The sequence below is a fragment of the Pteropus alecto genome, unplaced genomic scaffold (assembly GCF_000325575.1).
Source record: "Pteropus alecto unplaced genomic scaffold, ASM32557v1 scaffold65, whole genome shotgun sequence".
Classification (NCBI taxonomy): Eukaryota; Metazoa; Chordata; class Mammalia; order Chiroptera; family Pteropodidae; genus Pteropus; species Pteropus alecto.
The window spans coordinates 5,077,896-5,090,552 of NW_006439191.1; the positions used below are offsets into that span (position 1 = coordinate 5,077,896).

A 12,657-nucleotide genomic window follows, 5' to 3' on the forward strand; every position below is an offset into this window, starting at 1 on the left:
ATTTAAACAATAAAATCTGACCTTGAATACATTACAGAAGTCTCAGACGACCATTTCTCACAACAGGTTCAACAACAGTTTTGAAGGCAGAGGGCAGCCCTCAGTTTAAACAAGTAAAATCTGGCTGGCAGCCTGTCTTACTAGAGAACTCTTGATAACTCTCTTCCATATGGCCCATCAGTGTCTTTGCATTTTAACAGCCTGATTTTGTACATTTTAAGCACCAGTAAATATGGAGCAAAACCCACATCTGAACTTGCCTGCGTATAATATGCTTTGAACAGTATAAATGGGCAGGCTTTTTCTACTCTTCCTATGATACCCAGGATGACTATAGGCACTGATGTTTTAGAAAAAGAATTGAGAGAGAGAGAAAAAAAAAAGAGATAAATCGATCAGTTATGTGTTCAACATTGTCAAAATATAACTTTAGACGAAAATAGGCTGCATTTATTTTTTGTTTGTTTGTTTCTCCCACAGAATTTACTCTGATTTCACATTTTAACCAATAGTTTGGCATCTGGTAAGCACGATCTGTGTCATGGAATTTTTCTAGATCATTCGAGCCATACTTTTGCCTGGGCCTATCAGCTGCTATCTGTGTCAGTGGTGACGTGCTCAGAGAAATGTCTGGGGGCCGCTGAATAAAAAGCTGCACACGGTCTGAGTGCCGAGTGGTCCTCTCAGCGCGAGAACGTGATTCTCTTCTCAAGTTTTAACTCCACGTAAAGAGTGGAGCGATGGTGTGGGAGCCTGTTTCCTCCTGGGTTTCTTCTGACGAGCTTGGCTTCTGTGAAATGGCTCTTTTTTAAAAATTTTCCCTCTAAATCGTCCGATTGTTTCTTCCCGGTTCTCTTCCTTCATTTGGCGGTGTCCCCAACGCTCTCCGTCTGCCTAGATGGCCATATTCACACGCCTGGCCTTGGCTCCCCTTATACAACCTTCCAGCAAACGTCAGACACTTCTTCATTAAGCTTCTGACGTGACATTTCACTTAAAACGCCAGATAATGTTTTCTCCCACCATTCTGCTATGTGCTCCTTCTCTTAAGTATATGTATTTGAAAACTTTTAAAATCACAATCTTATTCTTTTTAACCTCTTCCTCTTTGGTGTTTTAATTTGCTTGCACAAGGGCCCCACGATCCACACACTGCTCCATCCAGGTGTCTTGAAAATATCCAAGACCCTTTCCTTTCCTTCCTCTGCACACTAAGCGCCCCACTAAGTCCCGGCGATTTTGCCCCCTGATATCTGTCACATCTTCCTGACAGTCTCCATTCTGACCTCAGTCGCCCGAGTTCAGGTCTTGGTTATTTCTTGTCAAGGCTGTTGCAGAAACCTTGAAAGTGTATTATTTTCCATGTCAGACTCGTCTGCCCTTTTCTCTGTTTTTTTTTTTTTTTTAAGAGCAGGCACTCTTTTATCGAAATGGTGTTGAAATAGAAACCCTTTTAAACTGAGTACTGGTTTGGGAATTATTATGGATTTATACAAGAGCATCTAAAAATAGCTGGTGGTAGAAAAGTGTGATAAAGAGGATATACTAGTTATTTTATTTTATTATTTTTTTAATTAATGAAACATTGCTATTTGGACCACTGTTCCTTCCAGTGATTTCTTTCTGACATAAGCACTAGTTTGCAGTTGCAACGCCACATGATGCTTAACATTATATTGAGGGGAACATTTTATTCTGTCCCTGGAAAAATCGCTCAACAACCTGGACATCCGTACAGTCATCACACAGGGTCTCTCTGCCCACGGTTCTGGCCAACTCCCCTCACCTTGCTGCTGGCGGCACAGCCGGCAACTGTGCAAGCTTTCAGCTGGTATGAATATTCCTGAAATGGCTGAATTTCCGTTGTATCAGAGAAGGTCAACGATGTTCCCCTAAAGCATTCGATTCCGTTTCGGAGAAGAATGTAGTAAATGATAGGACCTAAGAAAAGACAGAGAAATGCCTGTATCTGAGTGGTATATTGTTTTAATTTTTTGCAAACAACTTATATGTCTTAGAGTTCTGAAGAAATGGGATGATAGAGCATTATTTAATTTTAATTTGTTCTCATAATCCTATGCTCAAGTCATTCTTAATTATACTCACTCTTATGAAGGAGATGGATTCTTGACACAGCTAATCAAAGAGTCGTTTATGTTTATTTTCCTTTACTAGCAAGCAAGTTTCTTTGCAACATTAAAACTATTTGCTTTGTTTATTGAAAGCAGCTCAAATATATGCTGTGACTCAAGAAAACACAATTTTTGGCTCAAAATTTATGAGGGTTATTTGACAGAACAAATGATTAGTTGGCACTTATCAAAAGTTCACTTTATCGGGAAAAGCTTTTTTAGGAGCTAGATGCGGGCCCGACAGATGGAGATGCCACTCATTTCGATGTCCTTATGGATATACTGGACTACGTTATTTCTTTGTTAAAAGTTGCTTAGTACCTACCATTCGATTGTATAGGTTTCTTCCAGTTTAAGACGATTCCATCTTCAAGATTGTCCATTTTGATCCACCTCGGGGGGCTCACTCCTTGAGGCACGTCTTCTCTTGTGCTGGCTCTCACTGTTTTGCTGAATGCTCGTCCATAGCTATTCCATGGGGAAATCCTATACTCATACGTTGTGTCGGGCTCCAGGTCCACATCTAGACAGACAAATATTGGACAGTAAGAATTTTTTTTAACTTAAGTTTTAACCATCACATTGAAAATGAATATAAAAACCTTTAAACATTATAAAAAAATGCTTAATGCTCTAATCTGATCATGTGTAAGTAAAACTCTAATGCCTTGATTTTCCTAATCATAAAAAAAAAATATTTTACACGTTTAATAGATGGAGAGATTTTACAGAATAGAATTTGCTTTTTCTGACCAGAGAAATGTGGACAAATTAAAGAAACAATTCAAAAATAAAAATCTTAGACTAAAGTACATTAGATGTTAATGCTTCACAAGTTCACGCTCCCTTTACTTCTGCATGAGGCACATGTGACGACATTCTTTTATATTTCCACTATTATAAAATCTACCAATTATTAGTGTTGATATTACTTTATTAAATTATTATATGAGTTATAATACAGTTGTTATGAGATCGGGAACTTGAAACTTAGCTTATCCCGGTTAGTGAATGTAAATGATCGCACACTCTGGATTATATGGTGCTTTCCTCTTCCACCAAGATGGAACTGAGACTAAAAGCAAAAACAACCAACTGAATGGAAACAACAAACCAACTGCTGTGCTCTTTGGACTGGCAAACATTTTAGCAGCTAATCGTTTACACGATTCAATGGTGTCCCAAAAGTCTTAGTTCGGTTTTAAGTTTTAATAACTTCAGAAATACGAATACCACGAATTTACAAAAAAGGAAAACACACACATTACTTGCAAGTTTAACTATTTAAATCTATTTTCCGCATATGTAATTTGGTGAATGCTGACTACGTGTGTCTGGGTGGTGGTGTCTCAATGACTCATTCTCAGATGAAGGGTCAAGAGTAGAAGGCTCCTCCTTGCACCTGGCCAACCTGCTCTGTCTTCGTTTCTACACGGATTCTCAGTCCACCCACTTGGGTTATTTGACCACATTCTTCTTACATGTATCTTCTTATGGTCAACCCTGCCCTATCTACTTTATAGAATTAGTATAAACATAAAATGCCAAAAGATATATGGCAGAACTTCATAAAATTTAACTACTATACAAATGTAAGGAATTGTCTTCAGCCTCTGTTTTTCTCTAGTAAGAAGGCATCTGCCCCTTGCCACCTGTGATGACTACCAGCGAGTTCCCAGGGTTTTCTTCTGTTCTGGTCACAGACCTGCTGGCTAGACTACATTTCCCAGTTGTCTTCATAGCTTCCTGTGGTCACATAACTCAGACATCAACAGAAGGGGCGGAAGTGATATGGACAACTTGGCATCACTTTCTAAAGAAGAAATAATTTGCCTTTCATTGCCATTCCTGTCGCCTTCTCGTGGGTTGGGACTAGGATGTTGTAGTGCTTCAGACTGTACCACAGCAGCCTGATGCCATCGTCGCCTGAAGCATGATGAGCCACCGCGAGAAGGAATCTGGATCCTTGAATACAGAGGCTGAGATACCCTCCTGGTAATTTATCAGTAGGTAGTAACATCTATTCTCTCCTGAAGAGGGCTATGTATATGTTTCAAAAGCCCTTCTAAATCTCCACCATGATTACAAGGGGCAGAGGGAAGTAGTAAACTCTCTCAGATGGAAACCCAATAATTTAAAAATGAGGGTCTATGACTTCAGCTCATAACAGAGTAGGAGGAGCTTGGAGGGTTAGACAAACTGCCCCCATCCTTTTCTAACTGAATGTACTGCAATAATTTTTTTTTTTTTTGCTTATAATGTGCTAAATCCAAAAATGAGGTAAATAAGATGCCCTATTCATATGAATATTTCCATCTAATAGAAGAGATAGGACAAGTGAGCAAATGCATATGACACGTGGTAGAAGTGGAGAACATCATGACGATGGCCGCAGGAGCACAGACAGATGGGGCTGGACTTGGAAGCCTGCACTGAGGACAAGAATCTTGACTTAGGCCTCGGATATGATGACGACAAAGTACATTCTGGGTGGAAGGAACAGCATGAGGGAGGTTGGGAGCAACAGGAAAGGAGCCTATACCAGGTGGGGTCTTCTAAATCTCCCACTCTTAGAGACGGCTCGATTGGGACCTGACGTCTCACCACGGCAAGGTACCTGTGCAGACCTGACCCTACGTCTCCTCTTCAATGCTCATAGGGTTGCTCTGTGGGTAAATTAAGGTGAGGTTAGCAGAGCACTAGAACTTAATGTTTAATAAAATTCATTGCTATTTTCCCCTTCCTTCCTTAATTTATCCTCTCTCACCCCTGTATCTTGCTCTATTTTTTTTTTCTTTTTTTGCATTCCTGAGGTTTGTCAGTATTGGTTAAGAATAGAGCAATTTCTTTGTTTACTTAATATTAGCTTGCTTGTATCTGTCACTTAAATGCATTCTATTTGGCTCTAGGTGATAAGTGTGTACACATACACACTTAATTTTTCAAAAACAAACATAAAATTCTGTAGAGATTTAAGTAAATAGATGAATAATAAAAATTTAATAGATGGCAAAACTATTTTGAAGTTGATCCTAAACTTTATATTTTTCACTCATTTCGGCCAGCCCGAGAACAATTATTTTGGACTAATTCAGTAGGGCCATGATGGGGCTTGGAGATTAATACTTTCCTTAACCATGGAGGTCATTGTTACCAAGATGAAGGTCACACTGAGGAAGAACCAGGACTCAGGAGAGCAGTTTCTGGCCCCAGACTCAAGATCAGGAGAGGGAAACTGACTTGATACTGAGCAGTTTATCTCCTCTTTGGAATAACGCTTCTCAATCTTATTCATGTAAGATACGTTTCTTCCTCTTTTCTGCTTACAAATATAGCAACGTTCATTCATTCCATTTCTTGAAAGTCTGCATTCGAATTTTTGAGACAGAAAACTGGGTCCATTAAATTAACTGGATTATACCAGAAAAGGGCACATAGCTTATTTTTTTTTCTTCTTTCTTCTCTACAGAGTTATGCTCAAAAGCATATGTCCATTTTTAAAGTTAGACTCAAGAACGGACTATCAATTTTGAACAAATCCAAATTATGCCTTTAATTACCTTGTCACTAGCTGGCCCATAAGTATGATGGAATTAACTGATATTAGGTTAAGGAGGGAGATGATGTCAGAGTAAAATCAATCTGCATTTCAATGGCTTTTCATTGCCCCCACTCAGCCTTGGGCAGGTGGCGGATCTTCTGTTACCTGTGAAGGAGAATGTGTTCACACTTCCGGTGTGAACTGTCTCTTCCGCAGAGGGGCATATTCCTTCCACTGGTGCCTTCTCTGTGGAGTGGTTAGAGCCTCTGATCACAGTGCAAACATGGATGGTGAAGTTGAAGTCGCACCTGCCGCAGTGGGCTGTGGCCTCCATGGACGCTGGGCAGACAGCCCTGCACTCTGTGGGTCCCTGAGTCAGGAGGAAGGGGTGGGGTGAGAGGGAGAAGAAAGTTTTTCAGTTTCGTCCAGACATATGTGGGGTAGGTGTTTACAACTCTCAAGTGACATTTGCTTCCACTAAGTTCATGCATGAATATCTCAAAATTCATAAAAAAAAATTGAAGGCAGTTTAATTCTAGCAAGAGCACTTACTTTGAAATGATACAGATTTGGATTCAAAACCCAGTTTTACGAGTTCCTAGTTCTGTGACCTTGAGCGAGTCACTTATACTTCCAAAGACTCAGCTTCTTCAGCAAGAAAATGGAAATTTAGCACATAGATTTGTTGTATGAATCAGATGAGATAAGACCCGTAAATGCCTTAGATCCACTATAAATAATAACAGCAGTCATTCTTTTATCATTGTTACCTTGACACTCTCCTAATGGAGTTTTAGAGAAAGTAAAGAATGTAGTATTTGAAGATCTTCACTGAATGTGCTGTTGGAAAAGTCGGACTTATAAAAAGCGTTCCTCATTCAAATTTTAGAAAATCTCAGTTCATAAACTTTCACTATCATTAGTAGTATTTATATTTGTAAACCTGTCTCTGATGAATCTTTTTTTTTTTTTTTTAATAATTCTGGATAAGTACTATTAAGTTCTAATCTCAGAAAATACTTCATCATCTCAAATGACAGGGATAGAAACTCGGCAGTATTCTTAGAATTCAGAGCTCTACTTCCCCTTTCTTTAGATAGGTAGCCTCATGTATATAAAATAATTTTTGCTATTTAAAATTGATGTGTATTCAGCCTCTCTCTTGCATTAAGTAAGTTAAATTATTCTCCCAAAGGTAGAATAGTCAAAATAAAGCTGCTTCAGAAAAATAGAGTAGAACTCCCTTTTAAATTTGATGAACTGAACACCTGAATTTATCTCCGATTCCTCTTAAAGCTCGAGCAATAACACTAAAGGAATATAGAGAGTTGAAGGCAACAGTAAGGGAACACGCACACACAGGACAGCTGGAAGGTGTCGGGAGCTGGGGAGCAGACGGATGTGGCAGAAACGAAGCCCTGTGCCCGGTGAGGTCAACTTTTGCCTCTTCTCCCTGGGGACATCCGACTTTCGAGCCCAGCCTCACCGTAAGGAGGTATATGAGTAGAAACGCGTGTGACCAGTGCACAGAGAGGGTGCCTTCCGCACCCATAAGGCCCACACACATGCAGTCATCCACTCTCTCCCGCTTTCTGTGGTGACCTGAGGGCTGTGCAGGAAGCTCCACGAGATGGAGAGCCTTGGCTTCCCGGGATGCTGCTGGAGGACAGCTGCCTAACTCGCACTGGATCGCAGAGTGGAAAAAAATTTTTAATTAATTCTGTTGAGTCCTTCCATATGTGAGCACACTTGTGTTTATCTCAGCATAGGGTCGTGTGTCCTAGCTAAAATATAAATTAGTACTTGTTGAAGTTAGGTGTTGCCTTAACAACAAAATCCTAAAGTAAGCAGCGTCGGCTTAGTGGTTAAGCGGGCAGTGGCAAAGAAACATCCCGAGGAGGTTGGGAAGGTGGGAGCTCTGCTATGCCACGGCCGAATATTTGGGGAGCCTGTGCCTTGTCAAAGTAAGCCCAGTGCCACAGAGCTCACAGCTCTAGAGGAAGAGGTCATGAGCTGGATCATCAGTTCTATCTGTGTGTTGACACTGGCTGCTTTTGGCAGAGTATTACACAATGAGATAAATTTAGAACAAAACTGGTAAAATCAAAATGAATAGAGCGGGTCCACTGGAAGTGGGAAGTCAAGTGCCAGAGAGAAAACAGAATAAAAGTCCGCATACTGCACAGTGAGAATCCCAGCCCAGCCAGGCATCTATCTCAGCCCAATCCAAGGTAGTTAATTAAGGACAGCTCATTAAGAGTACTTGCTAAGGATTCTCCGTATCATGGGTCTATGACAAAAAGCTGCCATGCCACATGGATGGATGTCTACACACAAGCTTCCATCAGCCTCCAGTGGAAAGAAGAGATTTGAAACAGAAAAAAGAACTGAGGAAGCAGAAACAAAGCAAGAAAAGAAAAAATAACATGCTACCGAATAAACAAATGAGACAAAATGGTAGGTTTCTGGAGTCCTGGGTCAAGTTCAAAGCTAACACGTGACATGGCTGTATGTGCAGCACCTCAGCATACAAACATAAATAATTATACCCACAGACCTGTTCACTTTTGTAGTTGACAGAGACTTATGCTCACCTCGCACCGTCTCAGGAATATAATATAAAAACAGCTAAGTGAATTTGCTGGATCTATCAAAGAAAATGGATGGGTTATGGCTGAAGAGCTAGAGGGAAGAAGCTTGACTCTCCCTCCGTTTCCATCCACAGGCCCCACGGACATGAGATGGCACCATGCGGAGGCCCCAGACAACAGGTGCGCCGGCTCTTTCCGGCACACAGATTTTCAGTCCTGCCCTGATCGGAAGTGCAGGGTCAAGCTTCTGGAGAACAGCTAATCGCTATTAATTCCTTTAGAATTCATTGCAACAACATCGATCATGGCAAACTCATTTGGTATTAATATGGATATAATGCAAAGATGAATAATGCACGCAGGGGTTTTCATATTCCTCTTTTAGAAAAATAGTTATGAACAATGTATTTCTCTCTCTGTTGTCAAACCAGCGCCTGTGAGAGGTTTCCTATCCATTACCTTCATCAGCATTCCCGCTGAAATCTTGTTGGAGCAAACGTATTTCAAAGGGTTATATCCAACTCCATCACAGCATTTCTGGGTCTCTGGAATAAGTTCGGTCTCACAGCATTTTCCTGGCATCGAGTTCTTCTTTTTAACATGTGCTTTAGACTCTCCACTGGCGGCTGAGCAGCATATGGTATCTGACATAGTCACATAATCCTGCCCACAGCAGAACATCCCTGCAACAATTGAATGTTATCTGTGAATATAAAATTCACAGAAGGCAAGAAAACTGACAGTGTTGCAAAGTTCGGCGTAAGAACGTCAGACTCGGGCAGCTGCTGAAACGGCCCAGCACGTAAGGCAGCACTTCCCGACCAAGGTGATTTAAACGTGCGGTGAGGGGTCCTTCTTACCGAGGGCACCAGACACTAATTAGCTAAAGAACACACAAGAGAAAGTGTTCCAAAATCACTCGGCTGGGCCAACCTTCTCCAAGCTCCATAAAAAAAAAAAAAAAAAAAGATCTGATGTCTGTCATGAGAATCGTCTGCTCATTTTGTGATGATAACATCTTCTGGCAGAAGAAGGGGTATTAAAATAGAGGGACTCAGAAGAAATTTCTAGAAATTCACAGAGGAGGAAAGGTCACCCAAGCACTCTGGGATGAGGCCAGATGGAGTGGAGAGGCAGCACCTTCCAAGGACTGCAGAACTGCAGTGTGAGTCTGGTGTTTCCCTGGCTCTCCAGGCTATAAATATTTGCTTTTAGTGAATCTAGCAGCAACGGTCACCACCCTTTCTTCATGAAATAGAGTTATACCGCTGGAGCGGCTCACTGTTCAGATGAACAACTTGGCCACTGTTTTTTGAGCCACATTGTACTCTGGACCCCTCACTAGACATGGCTAAGGGGTTGGGGGCAATTGGCAGAAACACCTTGAAGGGAACATCCCTGATCGCTGCGTCTCAATGAAAGTCATGTGTGCCTGAGACACCAAGCAGATTCCTTTCTCTCACTAAGTTCAGGTGAACTGCCTATGTTCACATTGAGATCTTACCGTAGAAGAGATACAACAGAAATTTAGACATAAAAGCCTGAATAAATAAATGATACTCTAGAGTCAGATTAAGCAAGAAATTAAGGTACCCATACCCCATGTCACAGTGCTATCATATTAGAATTTATATCCATTTATATAGTAGCTCGATGTGATGAATGATTTATTTTAATTAGAATTTTGTTTATTTATTATTAGTGCTGACTGATAATATAAAGAACCTCAACTTCAAAGTGCCCTAGGGTCCTGAAGTGTTTAATCTGGTCTTGTACAAACACCTACATTATAAAAGACACTTCTAATAATAGACCAATGAGTTTTAAGTGCTTTAAATAAAATCATTTATAGTAGACACTGGTTCGGCATATGCCTTGAGAGAGAGGTTTATCCACACATGACTTCAAAGAACACTCGCACCGATCTTCCCACTTAAAAAAAAATCTGCTATTAAAAAAATTTATTTATGATTAATGATAATTCAGTTTTGAAATGTCATGTTTAAACGTGATAACTATCAAAGTCATTGGTTTAAAAGTAAACTGTCTTCTTTGGTGCTTTGTTAATATTTTCAATGTTTCCTGTAACATTTCCAGGCAGTTGTCTCAGGTAAACACACACAGCGGGGCTGTCATCATACCCTGAGTCTCTATCGTACTGGATGAAAATCACACACACACACGAAAAAAATCCACCACTTCAAAGTTTTATATTATTTGGACATTTTTCTGCCACCTTTAGATTACACATTTAAATATCATCTTGGAATCTCTGCTGTCCTTTTTTTCTCTAGTAGTTTCCTTAAAAATAATGCATGTTTCTATTTTAAAGAACAATCAAAATCTGAAAACTGGCCCTACAGGGAGCAGAATACATTCTCCTCCTCTGCTCTCAGATTACTTTATGGTTCTACCATGCTTTTAAGTATAAAATCAAAATGCAGACACCGACCTAATTCAAAACTCGTAATCAGTCATCTGATCGCTCGGAGAGAATTTTGATCGGTCAACTAAAATTTTGATAATGAACTGTTTCTATACTAAAAAAAAAGACACTTTCTTTCACAAAGAGCTTCATCTTTGTTTCACTGAATTAAAATTTTCAGCCAAGATTTCACTCACATAACAAGAAGTGACTCCCTTTCTAGTTTCTTTGGTAAACCATTACTTCTTTAATTATTATCAACCTTGTTCCAGTGTGATAAATTGCTAATTACTTAATACCCTAATCAGCGTTCATTCTTTGCACAGATAAACTGTGACAGTGCCATTAATTTAAATAGTAATTTCACTTAATGGCCAGAACGGCACAGCAGATTTTTCTGCAGCATTTTCTGAAGACTGCATCCATCACCGCGATATTCTGACATAAAGATGTCTGACGTGCACTAACTCACTTAGGGAGAGCAGATGTTCCAGAGCGGAGTTTGGTAGTAATTCCCATAGTGCATCACTTCAGCATGAATGAGCTGCACATTCAGAGACGAGACAATCTTCTGAAGCTGCAATGCAACAACTTTTGACTTCTACCTAATTTATCACAAGGAGCACTTGACTTTTGAACTCTGACACACAGAATTCACGATTTTAAATATGCCCAAGGAAAATAAAATGGGTGGTGGGTTATTGATAGGTTGATCTATTTTTCTAGAGACCCCTTCATTAAATTTGGGCAAAGGTGGAGTGTCTTTCTGAAAAAGATATAGATGTCATTTAAGTGGCACAGTATGCAGTAAAATATCAAATGCTTAGTTTTAAAATCAAACAGTATATATGCCCAAAGTTTATCTTTCCAAACAGCATAAATATCCAGTGGATAGCTGCCACTGTATTGGCTACAACTGAGAAAATAGTGGAGAAGAGGTTTTTTTTTTTTTATTCACAGTATTAAGAATACTTCCGATATTTTATTAACACATTTAACGGCCAGGGTTGAAAATGAAAGCATATATAAACAAATAGGCCTGGTGAATTTCTAAATTCTTAAATGTGCAAAACAGGTACTCTATTTTCCTTAAAAAAAGAAGACCAACAATTATGAATCGTGCTTTTAAAATTAAATCAGTACAGTAGTAAAAAACAGGGTCTGAAATATGAGAAGTCATTGTGGAACTCTCGGATTGATCACGGGGGACACATTTTAAGCCAAGAAATTATATTTTAAGTGTTGAAGACTGACAAAATAAAAAAGGTTTGGGATTTGTCATTTTTAGGACAAACAAAATGGGTGGCAGAGCATGAAAGAAAAGAAACACATGCCTATTTTCACCAGTAGATGGCTCTATGGCTACCACCACAAAACTGAGAAAGGGTAGAGTAAAAACGCTCCCCAAGTCTTTGCAATTTATTTTATAGTATTTATACGTGGTGCTTTTCAAAAATGTATATGTCATGAATATCTTCCTGGGGAATTTCTTTCAATACAATCTCACAGGTTGGAGTTCTGCGCTACGCTTCTCTCTCCATAAAGTTCCCAAATCCCATTTTATGTAACAAACAGTGGTAGGCATTCATTCTACTGAAGTCTGAGTCCAGGACATGAAAACTCAGAATTCTTTTCCAAAACAATGCCAGAGAAGAGTTTCATATCAAAGGCTGCATGGATAATAATTATAAAAGAAATAAAGCGATATGTTCTTGATCGGTTTCTTATGGCTAACAGAAAACCCAGTTCTCTTTGAATGACAGAGAGCTTTTAATTTTCATCTTTTAATACTAAGGGATATAATCAAGTCCTCAAGATTAATGGCAGAAATGATAAAACCATAAAAGCAAACACTGAGAATAAAAACAATAACAAAGAGGTTTAAAATATATTCAAAGGAAATGGTTAAGAATACACATCCACTGAAATGGCAAGCATGACTTTCGTCCCGAGACACCTGTATTACAC

The 12,657-nt window shown here is 39.5% G+C and overlaps 1 protein-coding gene across 1 annotated transcript in view; it reads right to left on the reverse strand.

The window, feature by feature from the left end:
* The window catches only part of USH2A (usherin), a 564,162-nt gene that overhangs the window by 111,425 nt on the left and 440,080 nt on the right, over positions 1 to 12,657 (reverse strand). Inside the window, exons 50-53 of the mRNA XM_025049837.1 lie at positions 8,724 to 8,947; positions 5,839 to 6,043; positions 2,458 to 2,655; positions 1,787 to 1,941 (exon numbers count right to left, since the gene is read on the reverse strand). Coding sequence (XP_024905605.1) covers positions 1,787 to 1,941; positions 2,458 to 2,655; positions 5,839 to 6,043; positions 8,724 to 8,947 — 782 coding nt within the window. The remainder of the gene's footprint in view (positions 1 to 1,786; positions 1,942 to 2,457; positions 2,656 to 5,838; positions 6,044 to 8,723; positions 8,948 to 12,657) is intronic.